Here is an 18,693-nt window from a genome sequence, read left to right as displayed (position 1 = left end):
CACAGATATTTACATTATGATTCATAACAGTAGTGAATACAGTTATGAATTAGCAACGAAAATAGTTTTATCGTTCGTGGTCACAACATGAGGAACTGTATTAAAGGGTCACAGCATTAGGAAGATTGAGAGCCATTGTGTTCAGAAAAAAATAAGAAAAGGGCAGCTCCGCCAGCACAAAATAGTCCAATTAGGTCAAATCAAACTGAATCAAAACGCCCATAGTTTTATTAAGTAAGACACTCTGGGGTGGCCGAGCACATGGCAGGGAGACAGGAGAGCAGGGAGTCCGTGCAAACCCAGAACCACTCGTTTCTCCTCTGGAAGCCCACTTAAATACCCCGTGGGAGTGGTCCTGACCCCTCCCCCACACGGAGGGGTTAGGACCTGGCATGCTGGGATTTGGAGTCCAGAGCAATGCAACTCCCAGGCCAGGTTTGCTTGGATGGATGCCAGGGTCTAGGGGCTAAGCTCCCAACTTAACACTCTACAAATAAGTTGATGAGCAATAATAAATTCAGAATCTGAATCAAAAATATTAAAAGAGAAAGTTCTAAACAGGCAAAGGTTTATAGCTAAGGTTTTGACACTTTCTTAGGTATTATAAAATACTATTGCCTCAAGGGGAAATTTTACATAATTTTAATATCAGTGAATAGAAAATTTCATAAGAAGGATGTTAGCTATTAAGGCACTTAGAAATATATAATGAATTTATAAACCTAAATAGAAAAGCTTAAAGGAGAAAAATAAGACAGTAGATAGCTGAGTACTTCATATTTTAAAATATTGACATTAAGCCTCAGAGATACACCCTTCCTACAATATATCTTCCAGATAAGACTGACTAAAAGACAGGTTTTCTTTGTTTGCTTGCTAGTATTTTACATCATCTTCTTGCTTAGACTATTTTTTATTAAAAGAAAAAAGGAAGTAAACTTTGATGATACATATCTAATATGTCTTAGGAGGTAGCATTGTAATTAGGGGGTTATATTTTTGAGTAAGACTCTATCTATCTTTTCATAAAAATATCATGAAAATACTATTTAAGAGGGCACATTATTTTGGTTCAAAGTAAGCATATCTCTGAATCAAATTGCTTTTGAGACATGGTTATCAAGACAAGTGGTCACAGTTCCAGGCACAAGCGTCCTGTGATCCAGAGAATTTTGGAAACTCACTGGGTAAAAGGGAGTCAAATTGCTTTCTTTATTGCGTGGCTGGTGGGCGACAAGTCCATTACTGTAGAATGTGAATTTCCAAGCAGGCTGACACTATGTAGGGCTTCCCAAATGTGTTTGGCCACCAAAGGCCCTTTGTGTGTCCCATGTCAATGCATTGATAAATGCTACCCAATAGGAGGCTCCATTTGTTCCGGCTTCAGACTCCAGATTTCCTGAACAACAAACTTTCCCTCTCAGCAAGCAGGAGTTTCCAGCTGAAAAACAGCAGAAATGGAGGAATGTAAATGAGAAAACTAGGAAAAAACATACAATTTAGATTCTTTGGAACTCCAGCCTGTGAATTTGGCATATTCTATCCATTTAATTAATAAGCAGAAAAATGGAATCAGGAGACCTTGCGTGTGAATACATGCCATTTAAATGAGATGTTAAAAAGCTAGAAATGTAATTACTCTTGAGATATTAAAACAATCCCAGACTTTTATAAGGGTAAAGGTTTTTGGCATTACTTCACTGGCAATATTCCTGGTTGCTGCCTGGAACCTGCGGTTGACTAGGACACCAGCCATCCCTGAATGAAATGAAGGTGCTGGCAATCTGATGAGAAGTACGCGCCAAGGGAGAAGGGAGCTTTGAAAGTGCTTGGAGACCATGGGAGGTAATGGTTGGGAGACAAAAGCAATCATGGCCACAGAGTCAGTAATGGAAAAAGTCAGTAGGGCTCGCTACATATCTCAACCGCCACTCTTCTCTACCAGGCCTCTGTGTTGGCAGGACAGAGTGCTCCACGTGGCTTAGTGCTTAGGCACCAAACTGAACATCCAATCAAGTGCACAGGCCTTCACTGGGAATACTGGACTGTGTCCATGCCATGGAATAGAAGCCCAGCAAGTTCCCATCAATACTGGCCCTGCCCTTTAGGAACATGTGGGCTTAGGGTTTATGAAAAATTTTGGTTAATATTTAATACTTATATACTTTTATAAATATACTATGACTTGAGTTATGTGTATGACATAGTGATGACCTTTAAGTAATTATTCTTCTTTACAAATACAAGCAAAATCCTCTTTTCCTAAATGCTCTGATATTTGCTAATCATCCAGCTTGATTTGCTATCGAACACCGACAGCATTCTTTCTACCTAGCTATAATCCTGTGTCCACGAACAACCCCTCTTCCCTCTTCATCTCCAGACCACCTACTCTCCCATTCTATTGTCAGTCTCTAATATCAATATTTTAACATTCCACTGATGAAGGAGATCATGCAATGTTGATCTTCGTGGGCTTCACTTACCACAATTAACGAGATATTCTCCAGGCCAGGACACATTGATACAACTTACATAGCTTCATGCCTTTTTAATATTTTTTAAAATATATTTATTCAGGGGAGTTTGGCATATGTGCCGTGGTGTGCATGTGGAGATTTTAGGACAACTTGCTTGAGTTGGTTCTGTCCTTCAACCATGTAGGTCCTGGGATCAAACTCAGATCATTAAGTTTGATGATAAGTACCTTTTACCCACTGAGCCATCTTGCTAAGCCAGATTTCATTTTACATACACTTTACATATATATGATCTATATATGCGTATATAATGATCCATATATATGCACATATGTGGTATCTGGATGTTACATATCAGTTTTCTTCCTTCATTTATGATCATTCTGTACATTCCATGTCTTAAGCAAAAGAAGCTAAAATAATGAAAGCGTGTCCATGATTTTTCAACATGTTGATTCATTTGCCAGTAGTAGAATATCTGGATCTTATGATAGTTTGGGGTTTGGTTTAAGAAGCCTCGAGCCAGGTGGTGGAGGTGCATACCTTTAATCCCAGCACTAGGGAGGCAGAATCAAGTGGATTTCTGTGAGTTTAAGACCAGCCTGGTCTACAGAGCGAGTTCCAGGACAGCCAGTGCAACACAAAGAAAGCCTGCTTTCAAAAAAAAAAAGAAAAGGAAGAAGAAAGGAAGGAAGGAAGGAAGGAAGGAAGGAAGGAAGGAAGGAAGGAAGAAAGAAAGAAAGAAAGAAAACCTCTAGAATATTTTCAAAAGTGGCTATACTAAAAAAAACTCCTCCAAATAATCAATACACTTTACAGTGCTTTTACAGAGTAAGATTCAGCCCTGGCTGACAGAATATGAAAAGATTTTGTACAGAAGGGAGCAAAGTGTGTGCTTGGGTTTTGTTGAGTAAGACTGCTGCATATGGTTTCCCTTCCTGTGGTCCATCCCTTAGGACTGGCATCTTTTGGTGGAAGAGAAGCAAGTAGCCTTCATCTTGTGTCAATGCTAGCATTGCCCTATACATTAACAACCAATAATGTTTTATAAATGAACTTAATATTGAAAGGTGCTATAAGAATATTTTTGACTTTGAATAGTTATCATTGCTTTTAATGTGTAGCACACTCATCAAGAAAAATTACCCATAGCGTCTGCAGAACAATTCATAATTCCACCCTTTTCCTTCCTAGCTACCTTCTAAAGCATGACATGTATTCCTTATAGACCTGTGTACCTCCTTCTCGAAGGGCATTTCTGCCAAACTTGCGCAGATCTCTTTAAGCATCAGAGAAAGAATTTGAATGTGACTGTTATCTCAGGTATGGCATGAAATGCAGTCTTCCTTTTCAAAAGACACTGATATATGAGGCTACTTGTGAAGGTTGGGTTACAGCCAGATCACCGAGGCTCCACTTGTGTTTGACCTATAACTCTGTCCTTACTCAAGACTTTCTGAAAGATTTAAAACTCTCCTTATCCAGTTATTCTTCTGTTAAGTCATGGCACACCTAATTCGTACTGAAATTCTTCTCTAAAAGATCATTAAGACAGCTTTTGTGCTCAAAAGTAAGGCAGGAAGAGAGAAACTGAATGTGAAAGGGAGTCTTGGAAATTAAATGTGCAACCTTGAAATTAAAGGTGCAATAAATATGAACCTCGAGTAAATTGCTTATGATGCAATAAAGTAGAATTATGGATGTGGCAATAAAGGGAGGCAATATAATATTGTGTATTTAAGGAGCAGCCATCAGCAAAGGAATGGATCAAATTGCCATCTTGTTTTCTGTTGACAGCTTTTGGAACAGTTGTTATTCTCAGTGAATGCAAAACAGGAGCCAGCACGGAAAGCTTTCCATTTCTAGATCATCATTTAATAGGTCACCCCTGCTTTCCCAGTGACCTCACAGTTTGTCACAGTGGATATATAGCAGCTCGTTGGGGGTGTGCGAGGTTTATTAGAACACAAACAGTAATATCCTGATCTGACCCTGTACACTCTGAATAAAGTAGAGAAATAAAATAAATAAAAATTACCAATGAATCCAGGAATGCAGTTAAGCAATGTACTTGCAAAATGGAAACAGAGAGGTAGAAATGGCTGTTGAAAGTGTCGAGTAAAATGACACTTTGGAAAGAGAAATAGTGATGTGGGAGTGTCATATATCAATCTGTTGATTTCATTGGTTAAGCAATAAAGAAACTGTTTGGCCCTGTGGGTGGAGTAAACAGACAGAACAGAACGCTGGGAGGAAGAGGAAGTGAGGTCAGACTCCGCAGCTCTCCTCTCCGGAGCAGACGCAAGAGGGACACCATGCTACCTGCTCCAGGGAAGACGCACGCTATGAAGCTCCAACCCAGGATGGACTTAGGCTAGAATCTTCCCGGTAAGCGCACCTAGGGGCGCTACACAGATGATTAGAAATGGGCCAGAGCAGTGTTTAAAAGAATACAGTGTCTGTGTAATTATTTGGGGCATAAGCTAGCCGGAGCAGGCGGCTGGGGTGTTGGGACCAGCCCCACCGCCCCTTACTACTACAAAATAGGATAATTAAAACCAGCTACTATTGGCAAGTATCAGTAAAGTGTGGTTGGCAGCTATAAAATACACTTGACCATGAAGAATGAGTTATTTAGTGTTCAAAGCATAGCAAAGTAACTGTATAGTTAATAATGTATTATATATTTAAATTTACTACAACAGAAAATATTAGAATGTTTTCACAAAAAAATGATAAATAGGGAAAGAGAGAACTATTTTCCTTACACTTATCAGATTGGTACACATTTTACAAATAGATGTATATATATACATATAGATATATAGATATATTATAATATGGTACTGTACCCCACAAATTTAGTTATTTTGAATCCATTCGAAGGGAAATAAAAATTAAAAATAAGTCAGTCTGGTTACTGCATTCATTCTCTGTAGCTGCTACAGAAAATTAACTCAGAACTACTGAAATGGATTACTCAATAAACTACTTGCAATACATCTGTAGCCCCAGTACTGTGGAGGCAGATAGGTGAGTCCCTGAGCACACCAGCTGGCCAACCTAGCTGAACTGGTGAGGTCCAGACTCTGTAAGAGATCCTGTACCAAAAACAAAACAAAATAAAACAAAACAAACAACCAAAAATCAAAGTAGAGAGTGATCTAAGAAGGCACTGATGTCCACTACATGCAGATGTGTGTGCAGGCGTACATGCAAAGATGTACATACACACACCGACCCACACACATCTTTTTTAATTATTTTTTTGCATTTATTTTACATACCAACCACAGTTTCTCCTCCCTCCTCCCCATCCCCCATCCACTCTTCCTCAGTCCTCATTCAGAAAGGAGCAGGCCTCCCATGGAAATCCACAAAGCATAGTACATCAAGTTGAGGCAGGATGGGGCTCCTCCCCCTGCATCAAGGTTTGGGGAAGCAACCCAGCTTAAGGGCTGGGTTCCCAAAAGCCAGATCAAGTGCAAGAGAAAGGTCATGATCCCATTCCTAGGAGCCCCACAACAGACCAAGTTACACAACTGTCACACACATGCGGGGGAGGGGCAAGGTTGGTCCCATGCAGGCTCCATAGCTGTCGATCCAGTCTATGAGCTCCTGGAAGCTCAGGTCAGCTGTCTCTGTGGGTTTCCCTGTCATGATATTGACTCTCTTTGTTCATATTATCCCTCCTTCCTGCCTTCAACTGAACTCCCAGAGCTCTACCCCCTGCTTGACTGTGGATCTTTGTCTCTTTTTCCATCAGTTACTGGATGAAGGTTCTATAATGACAATTAAGACAGTCACCAATCTGATTACAGGGAATAGTCAGTTCAGGCACCCTCTCTACTACTGCTAGGAGGAGTCTTAGCTGGGGTCATACTTGTGGATTCCTAGAAATTTCCCTGGTGCCTAACCTCAAAATGCCTGCCCACATTAAGGTATCTCTTTCATAATTCTCCCTGTCTATACTGCCCCCAAACCGCCCGACCTGATCCTTCAAGTTCCCATACCTCCATACCCCCACACACACCTTTAAACTTGACTATATAAAGTAACAGGAATGCATTCCCTAGCGGTTCTAGAGACCAAAGGACCAAATTCACAGAACTGACAGTGTCCTGCTCTCTTCTGACACTATCCAAGTGATTTGGTCCCTGCGTATTCCAGCTTTTATTGGCTGTGGGAACTCCTTGGCTTATCTACACTTGTTGTTAAGAGATTTCTACAGGACAATAGCATTAAACACTACTTCCACTGTAATGACACCCTAATTTCCACATTCAGAAACAACTTCTATAACATCTACACGAGTATAGTGAACTTCCTAGCTGACATTTCCACCTAAATACCTGAGAAGCATTACAGAGTAACTTCATTCCAAGAAGCTCCCTCTGCCCTGCTCTTCAGCAACACCAATAACTGCTTAAATCTCCAAGCACAATGTCATCCTTCATCCTCATCTCATGGGCGTTGTCAGCCAACCCTGCCAGCACGACCTTCTATTCACCAATTTCTTTTCACACTGTCAATAGCAACAATCTGCCTTTAGCCACATCATCTCTCAGCTAAACTACTGAAGTAGCCCCATGTGAAGCAGATCCTCCTGGGCTTGGCTCTTGCCCATTTATTTCCTCTATCTCCTCATTGATACTGACGCCAGGGTGATTCTTTCACGGTGTGATGTATCATTTAGCCACTCTGTCCAAAGCCTACTGCTAGTGTTCCACACCGCTTAGAATAATAACCGTAGTTCTATCGCTGTTTCCTAAGCACCCTGTAATCTGTTCCACTCCACCTCCATCACTTCATTGAGTTCTTCTACCAATCAAAGTCTGGCTCAGTCAGCCGCAGCCGTGTCACCCCTAAAAATGATTTGGAATAGCTCCCCTATTTCATTACTTTGCTCTCTCTGCAGAACACTTTTCTCCTGGGATCTTCAGTCCATGCCTCAGTTCTTCAGATTCTGACACAGGTATCATCTTAGTGAAAACTTTCCTGGCTTCTCAGTAGACATGTCAATGCCCTTCTTTCCACCTCTGAATAACATCTAAAACAAAAGCTCCTAAAGTCACATATTAATAATTTCATTCTCCCTCTCCCTTCATCATTTTTTACTCCCACTTTCTCTCTTGAATCTCACTATATAGGCCTGGCCTGGCCTGAAACTCACTGTGTCAACCAAGTTGGTCTGAAATCCACAGAAAACTGACTGACTCTGCCTGCCAAGTGCTTGGATGACAGGAATGCACTATCCTGCCTGGCTGGACACAGATCATCTCACTTTTACATGGGTTTAATCACAGGGCCTCATATAACTCTGATTTTTAACATACAAAGCATTTTATAAATAAATGACTAGATGAAACGATGAATCATTGGATGAAGTATTGAATTCTGCAAAATATTCAGAGACCATAGCATATAAAATCAGCCAAAGTTTATGTATACACACACACACACACACACACACACACACACACATATATATATATATATATATATATATGCATGTATTTATTCATATGTATGCACTCACAGTGCAAATCTAATGCATTTTTAAAATGGCTATTGGGGTCTATATTTACTATTATAAGTCAAGCCAGGTCAAAACAATATTCCTTTTATAGGAACAGGACTTAAAGTCTTGATTTTCATGTGGTTTTGTCATCGTAAAGTGAAGTAAATTCCCATGATTGAATTTCTTAGTGGTTTTGGAAGGAGAACATGAGTGATTGTTACACTTCTCATTCATCATCCAGTTAAACCCTTGTGGAAGGAGCCAGGTATACTGATGGGCAATTATATTCTTATATTGTTTAAGGTCCATGGCTTTATGCCTCCAGCCAGGTCCTTAATATCCCCACCATGCTTCCCCTGCTCTATAGTAACTGTGACTAGAAGGCAGGAAACAGAGATAACTATTGAATACCCTTGGAAGCCAAAAAGAAAATAAAGAAATAGTTGGCTCTCGAGCAAACCTGAGAATTTTCACAATACTGGTTCAGCCATCTCCCATTACAATTCTGAAAGGATGACATGTGAATCCGGAAAATATTTAAAAACATTTGTTAGATTTCTAATGTTGTATGTGCTTTAAAAGATGGATTCCTTAAAGGTATGGTTTCCAGAGTGGCACTGTTCAAGGTGCTGAAGACCTTTGCACCGCGCAACCTTATGGGAAGCCCTTAGGTCATCGGAATAACTTCCTCAAAGGGGTCATTACTCTTCCCCTCTTTGCTTTCTGGTCACAAAGCAAGCAGTTTATCTTCCAAGCACTCTTACCATGATCTATTGTTTCATCATAAACCCAGAGCTATAGAGCCAATACATCACGGGCAAGAATCTCCCAAACGCTGAGCCAAAATACACCTTTTCTTTTTATAAATAAATTACCTCAGGCACTTTATTATAGTGAAAGAAAGCTGACATATGAACCATGGCAGAGCTATATGTTCAGAAGACTCCTGGAATAGGGCATTTATTCTCAGCCTTCTTGGAGTGCCTCCCTTTGCTTGCAGTCTTCATGTTGTTAATCCAATCGTAGAAGGATTTATCATGGTAGACAAGTCTCTTAAAGTCCACATGGAATTACTTGGTGCAAATCAAAAGCTCCGTGTTGACCTCTTCTCATCCCACACCCACCATTACTCTGGAAAGCAACCTTCTTTACGTGCAGATATGTTTATGTGTGGTTCCCGTGAGTGACTGCCATGGGAAGGTGCAGCAGCCTCAACAAAAATGCACTGTGATTGGATAATTCACCTCTTAAATGGAGTTACCCCAACCTTTCTTTTGTTTGTCTTACACTACAGTCCCAAGAAGAGAGAGCTATTCAGATAAAAGTGATTGACACTAAACCGTTAAAATTTTCTATTTTAAATTCCTTGAGGTGCCGGGCGGTGGTGGCGCACGCCTTTAATCCCAGCTGTCGGGAGGCAGAGGCAGGCGGATCTCTGTGAGTTTGCAAGAGCTAGTTCCAGGACAGGCTCCAAAACCACAGAGAAACCCTGTCTCGAAAAACCAAAAATAAAAAATAAAATTAAATAAATAAATAAATAAATAAATAAATAAATTCCTTGAGGTAAAAGGACAAGATGAGCACACTAGCTTCCTAATGGTGGACAAGACAAACAAAAGCCACCAATTAATCAAACAACCAAACAGACTAAGTGGTTTAAAAGACAGAACAAGATGTATAGTTTTTCACTGTCATAGAGGCTGGAGGTACAGGATTAAGGAAAGTGAGCTCATCTTCTCCATGGACTGCAGATTGCCATTTTCCTTCTCTTTGTCCTCATATAGATTATCCTCTGAATGATTTTATGAAGGTATATACATCATATGATTATATGAAGGTGTCATGAAATCCCAGGGTCTTTTTCCTTTTTGAAGATTTACTTAATTTTATTTGATGTGTATGGGTATTTTGCCTGCATGTGTATTTATATACCATGTTCACACACTGCTTGCAGAGGTCAGAACAAAGTATCATTTCCTCTAGAACTGGAGTTACAAATGTTTGTTAGCTGCAATACAGGTACTGGGACTCAAACTCCCAGATCCTCAGAAAGTAAGAAATGCTCTCTCTGCTGCTGAGCCATCTTTTCAGTCCCTCTAATTTCTTTTTTCTAGCAACAACAGACTAGGTCAGGGAACACTCTTGTTGTTTCATCCTAACCTAATCACACTGTAAAATATGGTTAGTTCTCAGGTATTGGGTGCTGAGGTTAGGGATTCAGCATGTGGACTGGGCGTGGAAACACCCCAGGCTGTAATAACGACATACACACGCAAGAAGGATTTTAGTTCAAATTTACTCAAAATCGTGGACATACTCTTTGTTTTATAGTCTTTATTTAGTGACTGTGTTTGGTAGCTGTGCTCAAATACAGGAGCATAAAGTATATGATACAATATTTATATAGTATAGCAGTATAAGTAAATGTAAGCCCTATTTGTGCCAATTTCTATTCTTCCAAAGCACAGTGGGAGAAAATCGACATAAGAAACCCACAGGCCTTTGAAAATCAAGTCTAAATACACACAATATTTTCCAAACTCTTACCTATTTTGGTATTTATTTGAAATATGGTTGTTCCCTTATCCTTGCAAATAGCACAAACATCTTATACAGAACGCTAGAAGATGATTTTTTGTTAGTTTTTTTTTTTCCAAAACAGGGTTTCTCTGTATAGCTTTGGAGCCTGTCCTGAAACTCACTCTGTAGACCAGGCTGGTCTCAAGCTCACTGAAATCCACTTGACTCTGCTTCCCACTACCACCTGGCTAGAATATGATTCTTAAAAGCCCAGTAGGCGGTGGTGGTGCACACCTTTAATCCCAGCACTCAGGAGGCAAAGACAGGTGGATTTTTGTGAGCTCAAGGCCAGCCTGGTCTAAAAGAGCTAGTTCCAAGACAGCCAAGGCTGAGAGGGAGAAAAGGGTAGAATGACAAGTGAGGGAAGGCAAAGGAAGCAGGGGAAAAGGAAGGGGAGGAAGAAAAGGGAAAGGGGAGGGAGGGATGAGGAGAGAGAGGTGAAAATGAGTCGCACAGGTGTCCCTGGCATGAGTTCCTCTGTTCCATGTATTAATTAACCACTCCACGTCACAAATCTGAAACTCTGGAGAGGAGGCTAACATAAGTGCCTATATCCACCTTCTGAGGGATCTGTCTTGCTTCTGTTAACAATTTCTGTTTCAGCAGATACTGTGTTTTTGGTACTTCCCTAGCAGTCCATACACATCACATTACTGTAGATTTGTGATATTTATCAGATGACTTTTCTAGGAGAAAAAGGAGACTATGGCAGGGTGCTAAACTAGGAATGCCATGAATAACTCTCATAAGGTAAATGAAACACAGCAATTTCCCTTAAAATGACAAAATGGAGTTCACCTACACACTATGTTGACAGAGCCCACCCACAAAAGTGCTGCTACCAAGAAGCCATGTTTAACTCTGCTCTTTTGTGTATATTATTACTTCCCAAACTCTCTTAGGTTTTATGTGGATGTAGTTGTCCATGTAGGCACCATTTTGTTGACAGAGGTTTGTGTTCCACCGAGTCCCGCAGCCTTTCAGTCCCAAAGAAATACACAGAGATCTATATTAATTATAAAATGGTTGACCTATTAGCTCAGGCTTCTTATTAACTCTTACATTCTATATTAAACCATTATTCTTGTCTGTGTTAGTCACATGGCTTGGTACCTTTTATCAGCAAGGCATTCTCATCTTGCTTCCTCTATGCCTGGGTGATTACAGCAGACTGAGCCTTTCCTCTTCCTAGAATTTTCCTGCTCTCATTTATAATTCCTGCTTGGCTACTGGACAATCAACATTTTATTAAAGCAATACAAGTGACAAATCTTTACAGGGTAAAAGATCATTGTCCCACAGCAACACTAAATACATAAAAATAAGCAAATACCTTTCTTAAACCGAAGCAGATTCAGTTGTGTGCAAAAGCCAACTGTAGACCAGAGGAATAATTTTGAACTGAGCACTAAGTTTCAAAATTGGTAACAACTGGTTTGTATTGCCATCAGCAATGCTCAATAATATCAACTCTTTTTGAGGGAATAATTACGTTTTCAAAGTATTGGTCTGAATTTACCAATTTGCTTTATAGAGCAGGGAGTAATGGAGAATTATCATTCTCATTTAGAAGTGACAAAGCAGAAATAGCTTGGTGATGTGAAAACATGAGCACACACACTCGTATGCTGACAGTCAGACCTCCAAGTTTGTCTCAGATGAGTCTTGTGACTGAATTATTTGGGGACAATGTGTGCTATCTCTTTCTTCTTCATTGACTAAGCCAGGAAAAATATCTCCTACTTCACTTGCTAGTTATGAAGTTTGGATGAAAACTACACGGAAGAGCTACTCTAGGATGATTTTCCTCCCACAACTTAAAAATTTCAAAGAATTAGGTTAAGTCAGTGTCCACATTTCATAACTTCTACTCTTTATCTGGGAGTATATCCACCTCCCACAGCCTGCCTTGCATACTGAGGTGCTGCTCTCCTCACAGGCTGAGGTTGAATTTCTCCCTGAGTATCTTAAGATGCCTTGGTCTTGATGGGGTCAGGTTCTAATTGACATGGATTCTGTCCAGGACTCTTGCTGGGCTGGGAGATTAAACTAATTATTTAAACAATTGCTAATAACTACCATGGGAATTCTAATAGCAAAAACCTTCAACGTGGGTCACCTTGACCACAGCAATGAGCTTATCTTACGTCATTTTGCCTGTGACCACTTAGTGCTTCTTGCCTGACCTCCTCAACTGTCAGTCCAACGTCTGCTCACAGCTGCCAGAGAGAAATGAAAGGTCCATTCCTAATTCCCCATTTGTGACTATCAGCAGGAAAACACAAACATTTTCTGATACTACTTTTGGAACAACTTTCTCTCCCCTGGGTCCTTAGATGAAAGTTAGCATGACATCATCATTTATTCTTAAGTATGGTTTCATAGAGAACCATAGTAGTAATCTACATAGGAATGGTTCAAGCTATTGATCTATAAATGCCAGAAACATATTTGAAAGAAGCCAAATTAACTTACTATAGGTCTTAGCCCTCATAGCTAGACACTATAGTTAATTAAGAAATAAAGTCAATTCAACAGAAAGCTATACACGTGGTTTTAAAAAAAACCCTAATCCTTCAAAATAGGGCCAGTTTAATTACATTTAGTTCAATTCTGTACACTGGATTTCCCCTTCTGAGAAAGAACAAATAAAAATCACGCACATGGTGACTACTTGTGCTTTTCATTCTGTGTGTGTGTGTACTTACTTGAGTCAACAAAGTTTAGAAATACCTAATTCTGACCTTTAATAAGGATCAATGAGAGTAGATCAATTGCAGCCTATGATCATTCAGCATGCCATGAGCGGACAGTTGCAGCCCATTTCCAGTGGAAGCAAAGAGTTGGGTAAGTCAAGGACTTAGCTAAATAGGGGTCAGTTTATACCACTTCAAGGAAATGTTCTTTGTTTACTGGGTTAATCTCAGGAGCACACTTCAAGAAAATTAAGAACTATAAGTTAACCATATCTTTATTCTATTCAATACCAGTATTTCACGTAAAGTGAGATTTGGAGTCTCCATGATATTGTTTGTAGTGAGATAGAGACACATGTTTAGGATGACAGACCTAGGGCATAACAGAACTTGTCTCCAGAGTTAGACCACAAGTTTGCTTTGGCATCTATTCAAATGATTTTTCAAACAGAAAAATAGCACTTTTTAAATCTTTCAATATGCTTTGTGATATGTTAGGATGTATATAATATGACCCAAGACATCTGAGCCATAAAACCTAGAAAAGATGTTTTCATTCTGAAAACTGTCAGAGAAGGATTACTCTGTTTTGTCCCAGTCCACCCCTGCCCAGTCCCACTAGAGTTAGGATCTAGAACATCTGCTTTAAAACAAATTTCTTTTGTCTTTAATCATGTGTATGTGTGTGGGTGGAGATATGCATATAAATGCATGTGGGTGGAGGTATGCACATGAGTGTGTGTGCATGGGGGTGTGCACATGAGTGTGTGAATGGGGGTGTGCACATGAGTGTGTGAATGGGGGTGTGCACATGAATGTGTGTGAATGGGGGTATGCACATGAGTGTGTGTGAATGGGGGAGTGCACATGAGTGTGTGAATGGGGGAGTGCACATGAGTCTGTGAATGGGGGAGTGCACATGAGTGTGTATAAATGGGGTGTGCACGTGAGTGTATATAAAGAGGGGTGTGTACATGAATGTGTGTGAATGGGTGTATGCACATGAATGTGTGTGCATGGGTGTATGCGCATGAGTGTGTGTGAATGGGGGAGTGCACATGAGTGTGTGAATGGGGGAGTGCACATGAGTGTGTGTGCATGGGGGTGTGCACATGAGTGTGTGAATGGGGGTGTGCACATGAGTGTGTGAATGGGGGTGTGCACATGAGTGTGTATAAATGGGTGTATGCACATGAGTGTGTGTGCATGGGGGAGTGCACATGAGTGTGTGTGCATGGGGGTGTGCACATGAGTGTGTGTGCATGGGGGTGTGCACATGAGTGTGTGAATGGGGGTGTGCACATGAGTGTGTGTGCATGGGGGTGTGCACATGAGTGTGTGAATGGGGGTGTGCACATGAGTGTGTATAAATGGGTGTATGCACATGAGTGTGTGTGCATGGGGGTATGCACATGAGTGTGTGCATGGGGGTGTGCACATGAGTGTGTGCATGGGGGTGTGCACATGAGTGTGTGCATGGGGGTGTGCACATGAGTGTGTGCATGGGGGTGTGCACATGAGTGTGTGAATGGGGGTGTGCACATGAGTGTGTATAAATGGGGGTATGCACATGAGTGTGTATGAATGGGGGTATGCACATGAGTGTGTATGAATGGGGGTATGCACATGAATGTGTGTGAATGGGTGTATGCACATGAGTGTGTGTGAATGGGGGTGTGCACATGAGTGTGTGTGAATGGGGGTGTGCACATGAGTGTGTATACATGGGGGAGTGCACATGAGTGTGTGTGAATGAGGTATGCACATGAGTCTGTGAATGGGGATGTGAACATGAGTGTGTATAAATGGGGTGTGCACATGAGTGTATATAAAGAGGGGTGTGTACATGAATGTGTGTGAATGGGTGTATGCACATGAATGTGTGTGCATGGGGGTGTGCACATGAGTATGTGTGAATGGGGGAGTGCACATGAGTGTGTGAATGGGGGAGTGCACATGAGTGTGTATAAATGGGGGTGTGCACATGAGTGTGTATGAATGGGGGTATGCACATGAATGTGTGTGAATGGGTGTATGCACATGAGTGTGTATGCATGGGGGAGTGCACATGAGTGTATATAAAGAGGGGTGTGTACATGAGTGCGTGTGAATGAGGGTGTGCACATGAGTGTGTGTGTGAATTGGGGTGTGCACATGAGTGTGTTTAAATGGGGGTGTGCATATGAGTGCATGTGAATGAGGGTGTGCACATGAGTGTGTGTGTGAATTGGGGTGTGAACATGAGTGTGTGTGAATGGGGGTGTGAACATAAGTGTATGTGAATGAGGGTGTGCACATGAGTGTGCGTAAATGGGAGTGTACACATGAGTGTGGGAGTGTACACATGAGTGTGTGTTGGGGTATGTGAAAATGAGTGTGTATGGGTGGGATGCGCACATCAGTGTGTGTGTGCGTGTGCACATGACTGTCTGGGAATGGGTGTGCACATGAGATGTAGGGGTGTGTAGTGATATTTCATTTGTATTTTAATAAATAAACTTGCTTGAAGTTCGGAGAGTAAAATAGCTGCACTGATCAGCCTTACAGACAAGGCAGTGATGACACACACTTTTAATCCCAGTAGCCACAGTAGTTTGTTATAGAAACCAGACTGTAGTGGTGCATGTCTTTAACATCAGCACTAGAGAGGAATATAAGACAGGAGGAGACACACAATCTCATTCTGAGATTCCCAAAGGCTGGATAGCCATTTCGGTCTGAGGTAGAGGTAAGAGCCAGTGACTGGTTGTTTAACTTTTCTGATCTTCAGGTTGAACCCCAATTTCTGTCTCTGGGTTTTTATTAATCACGCTACAGGGGTGGGTGTGCACATGAGTACAGGTGCCTGACAGTGTGTCAGATATTCTGGAACCTGACTTACAGGAAGCTGTGAGCAGTTTAGAATGGGTACTTGGCAACTGAGCGTGGGTCCTCTATAAGAGCCATATACACGATTTGTAACTGCAGAGCCATCTCTCCAGCTCCTAGAAACTCTGATTTCAGTAGAAAAGTCTTAATCCCATGGCAGGATTCCCTACCAGAATAGAGTTTAAATTATGTTTAGGTCAAACACAACATAACTCTTGTGAAAATCAGAGAAAATTGCTTTCTACTGCATTTTTAGCTATGATTCTGTGATATCAATAATGGGAATACAGCCACCATCTAAGAAGTATTATACATTCAATATCGGATTTAAAACCCTAAGCATATATGTATGCAGTTAGAATTATTTGTTTGCAAGTAACACAATTTGATAGCATTCAGCCTAGACTCTGTCTCTACCCTGGTCCTCCTGGCGATTATTATTTTGGGTCCTTTGCTTATACTTTACAATCTTCTTTTAAAACAGTGATATTTCACATGTCTAATGTTTCTCATGCATCTCTTTTGCTTCTGCAGGAGGGATTTTTGAAACTGTGGAAAACGAACCCGTTAATGTTGAAGAATTAGCTTTCAAGTTTGCAGTCACCAGTATTAACCGAAACCGAACCTTGATGCCTAACACCACATTAACCTATGACATCCAGAGAATTAATCTTTTTGATAGTTTTGAAGCCTCCCGGAGAGGTAACTATTTTTCTACTTTACGAAGCTTCTTTGGGTGATAAGTCTGCTACACAGGTCACCTTTTCACTGCTTGCCCTTTTTCGAAGTAGGCTTCTTAGTGCAAATGGGTTGTAGGAATTTCTGGTCTCCAGAGTCACTCACTGATCAATGCGATCTGGACTCACCTAGCGGACGCTGCCTAGCCCTGTTTGCTGGGCCTTTCTGATTAGCTTCTCCTTCAGTGCCCTCCACTCTATGATTAACTGGTTCAGCTGTGAATGGAAAATGTCAAGCTTGATCTGTTTTTCCTTCCCGAAGCTGAGATACCACCATGAAATTGTACAATGCAGTCAAATAAAACTTTGTGGAAGGTCACATCCACCAAGCATGTAAAAGTGCCCAGGACATACATACGTCAAGCCTGGGATCAGAAGAGGCTGCTACAAACAGCAGGGTTTATCTAACATCTATTCATTTTGTTGTTGCTGTTGTTTTTGCACTTTTCGGCAAAATCATAAAAATATGAAGATTAAATCTGTGAGAACAAATCACAATTTGATTTTTGATTTTTCTTCTTCTGAACAGAAGACAAATACTCAAAAAGTAATTTATAAGCAGGCTGTAAACTTCGTCATGTGGTCTGAGTCTTAGAAAATGGAGAGACTGGTTTAGACATCCCCTGGGTATCCCCAGAGCTGTTCTCTGATGATTCCATATACATGAAGCGTGGCCTCTGACTATGGCACTGCCTACTCACAAGGTTAAAGATTTTGTGGAAACAAAGGTTTCTGCACATTCTGAGCCTTTAAAGAATCCTTTTCCTTCCAGAACACACTTTGCCTTTTTGCAGACACATATCATGTATCATCAAGTCCTGTTTCTGGAGGTTCCCAAGTGACTGAATGGTAGGGGTTAACAGAAATGACCTAGTGACATCAGAGAACGTGCTTGCCTGGAACAGATGCCTTAGGCATTGCAGTGCCACTCACAAACACAATGTAAAGCTTTCTTCATCGAGTAGATGAAGATTAATACAATAATAATGAATCTACATATACCATTATCTTAGTACAATAACTCTGCTTTTAGGATAGAAGACTGAACATGGTGGTATATGCCTATAATCCCAGCACTCTTTTAAAGAGAAAAAGATGAATTTGGGCCAGCCTCACAAATTTTTGAGAGCCACATAGCAAAACCCTGCCTCAAAAAAAAAAAAAGATTTCTTCTAGGACAAAGTTGCCTATTGACTCACTCACTGTATATATCTGACTCTCTTTTCTCTGCACCGTTCCCTGTCTCTCTATCTCTGTCTCGCTCTGTGACTCTCTCTCTCTCTCTCTCTCTCTCTCTCTCTCTCTCTCTCTCTCTCTCTCTCTCTCTCCTCTCATATACTTTTGAACAATATTTTTAAGACAGAAACATTTAACAGTTTATCACTTAACTTCGAGCCACAAAAAAATTGAAAAAAGCAGAACTTTCCTGTGATCTGAAGATCCAACCATACTTGTAAATTAAACACTCCAACAAACAGAACTGTAAAGAATTGATTTTCTGTCAAGAAATATTAGCATCCTAGAGTAAGGGCATCTTAACAGGAATCTTAATCCGTCACTCATGCTGGCTAAGATAATTTGCATGCTCCCGCGCTCACACTTCATCTGGCTAATGAACACATATCCACGAGTGAGCTTGGAGGACAGTGACAACTCACACCTTCAGCGCATTGCCGAAAGCCATGCATCCTCATAGCTAGTGCAGGAAATCAGCACTCAGCAACACGGTGTCAGAAACTGTCCCTGAAATGTCAACATCGGGTGCCCCTCAGACGGCTCTGCAACATGGATGTCAAAATGGTCCTCTTTGT

At 40.9% G+C, this 18,693-nt stretch overlaps 1 protein-coding gene across 12 annotated transcripts in view; it reads left to right on the top strand.

Annotated features, from left to right (window-relative positions):
- Grik1 (glutamate ionotropic receptor kainate type subunit 1) overlaps positions 1-18,693 on the top strand; it is a 385,263-nt gene that overhangs the window by 217,638 nt on the left and 148,932 nt on the right. For all 12 annotated transcript variants that reach the window (XM_075959398.1, XM_075959428.1, XM_075959383.1 and 9 more), the window contains exon 2: positions 16,680-16,847. In XM_075959398.1, the coding sequence (XP_075815513.1) occupies positions 16,680-16,847 (168 nt within the window). The remainder of the gene's footprint in view (positions 1-16,679; positions 16,848-18,693) is intronic.

This window comes from Microtus pennsylvanicus, chromosome 1, assembly GCF_037038515.1.
Source record: "Microtus pennsylvanicus isolate mMicPen1 chromosome 1, mMicPen1.hap1, whole genome shotgun sequence".
NCBI classification, from domain to species: Eukaryota; Metazoa; Chordata; class Mammalia; order Rodentia; family Cricetidae; genus Microtus; species Microtus pennsylvanicus.
This window is presented reverse-complemented; position numbering and strand designations above follow the sequence as displayed.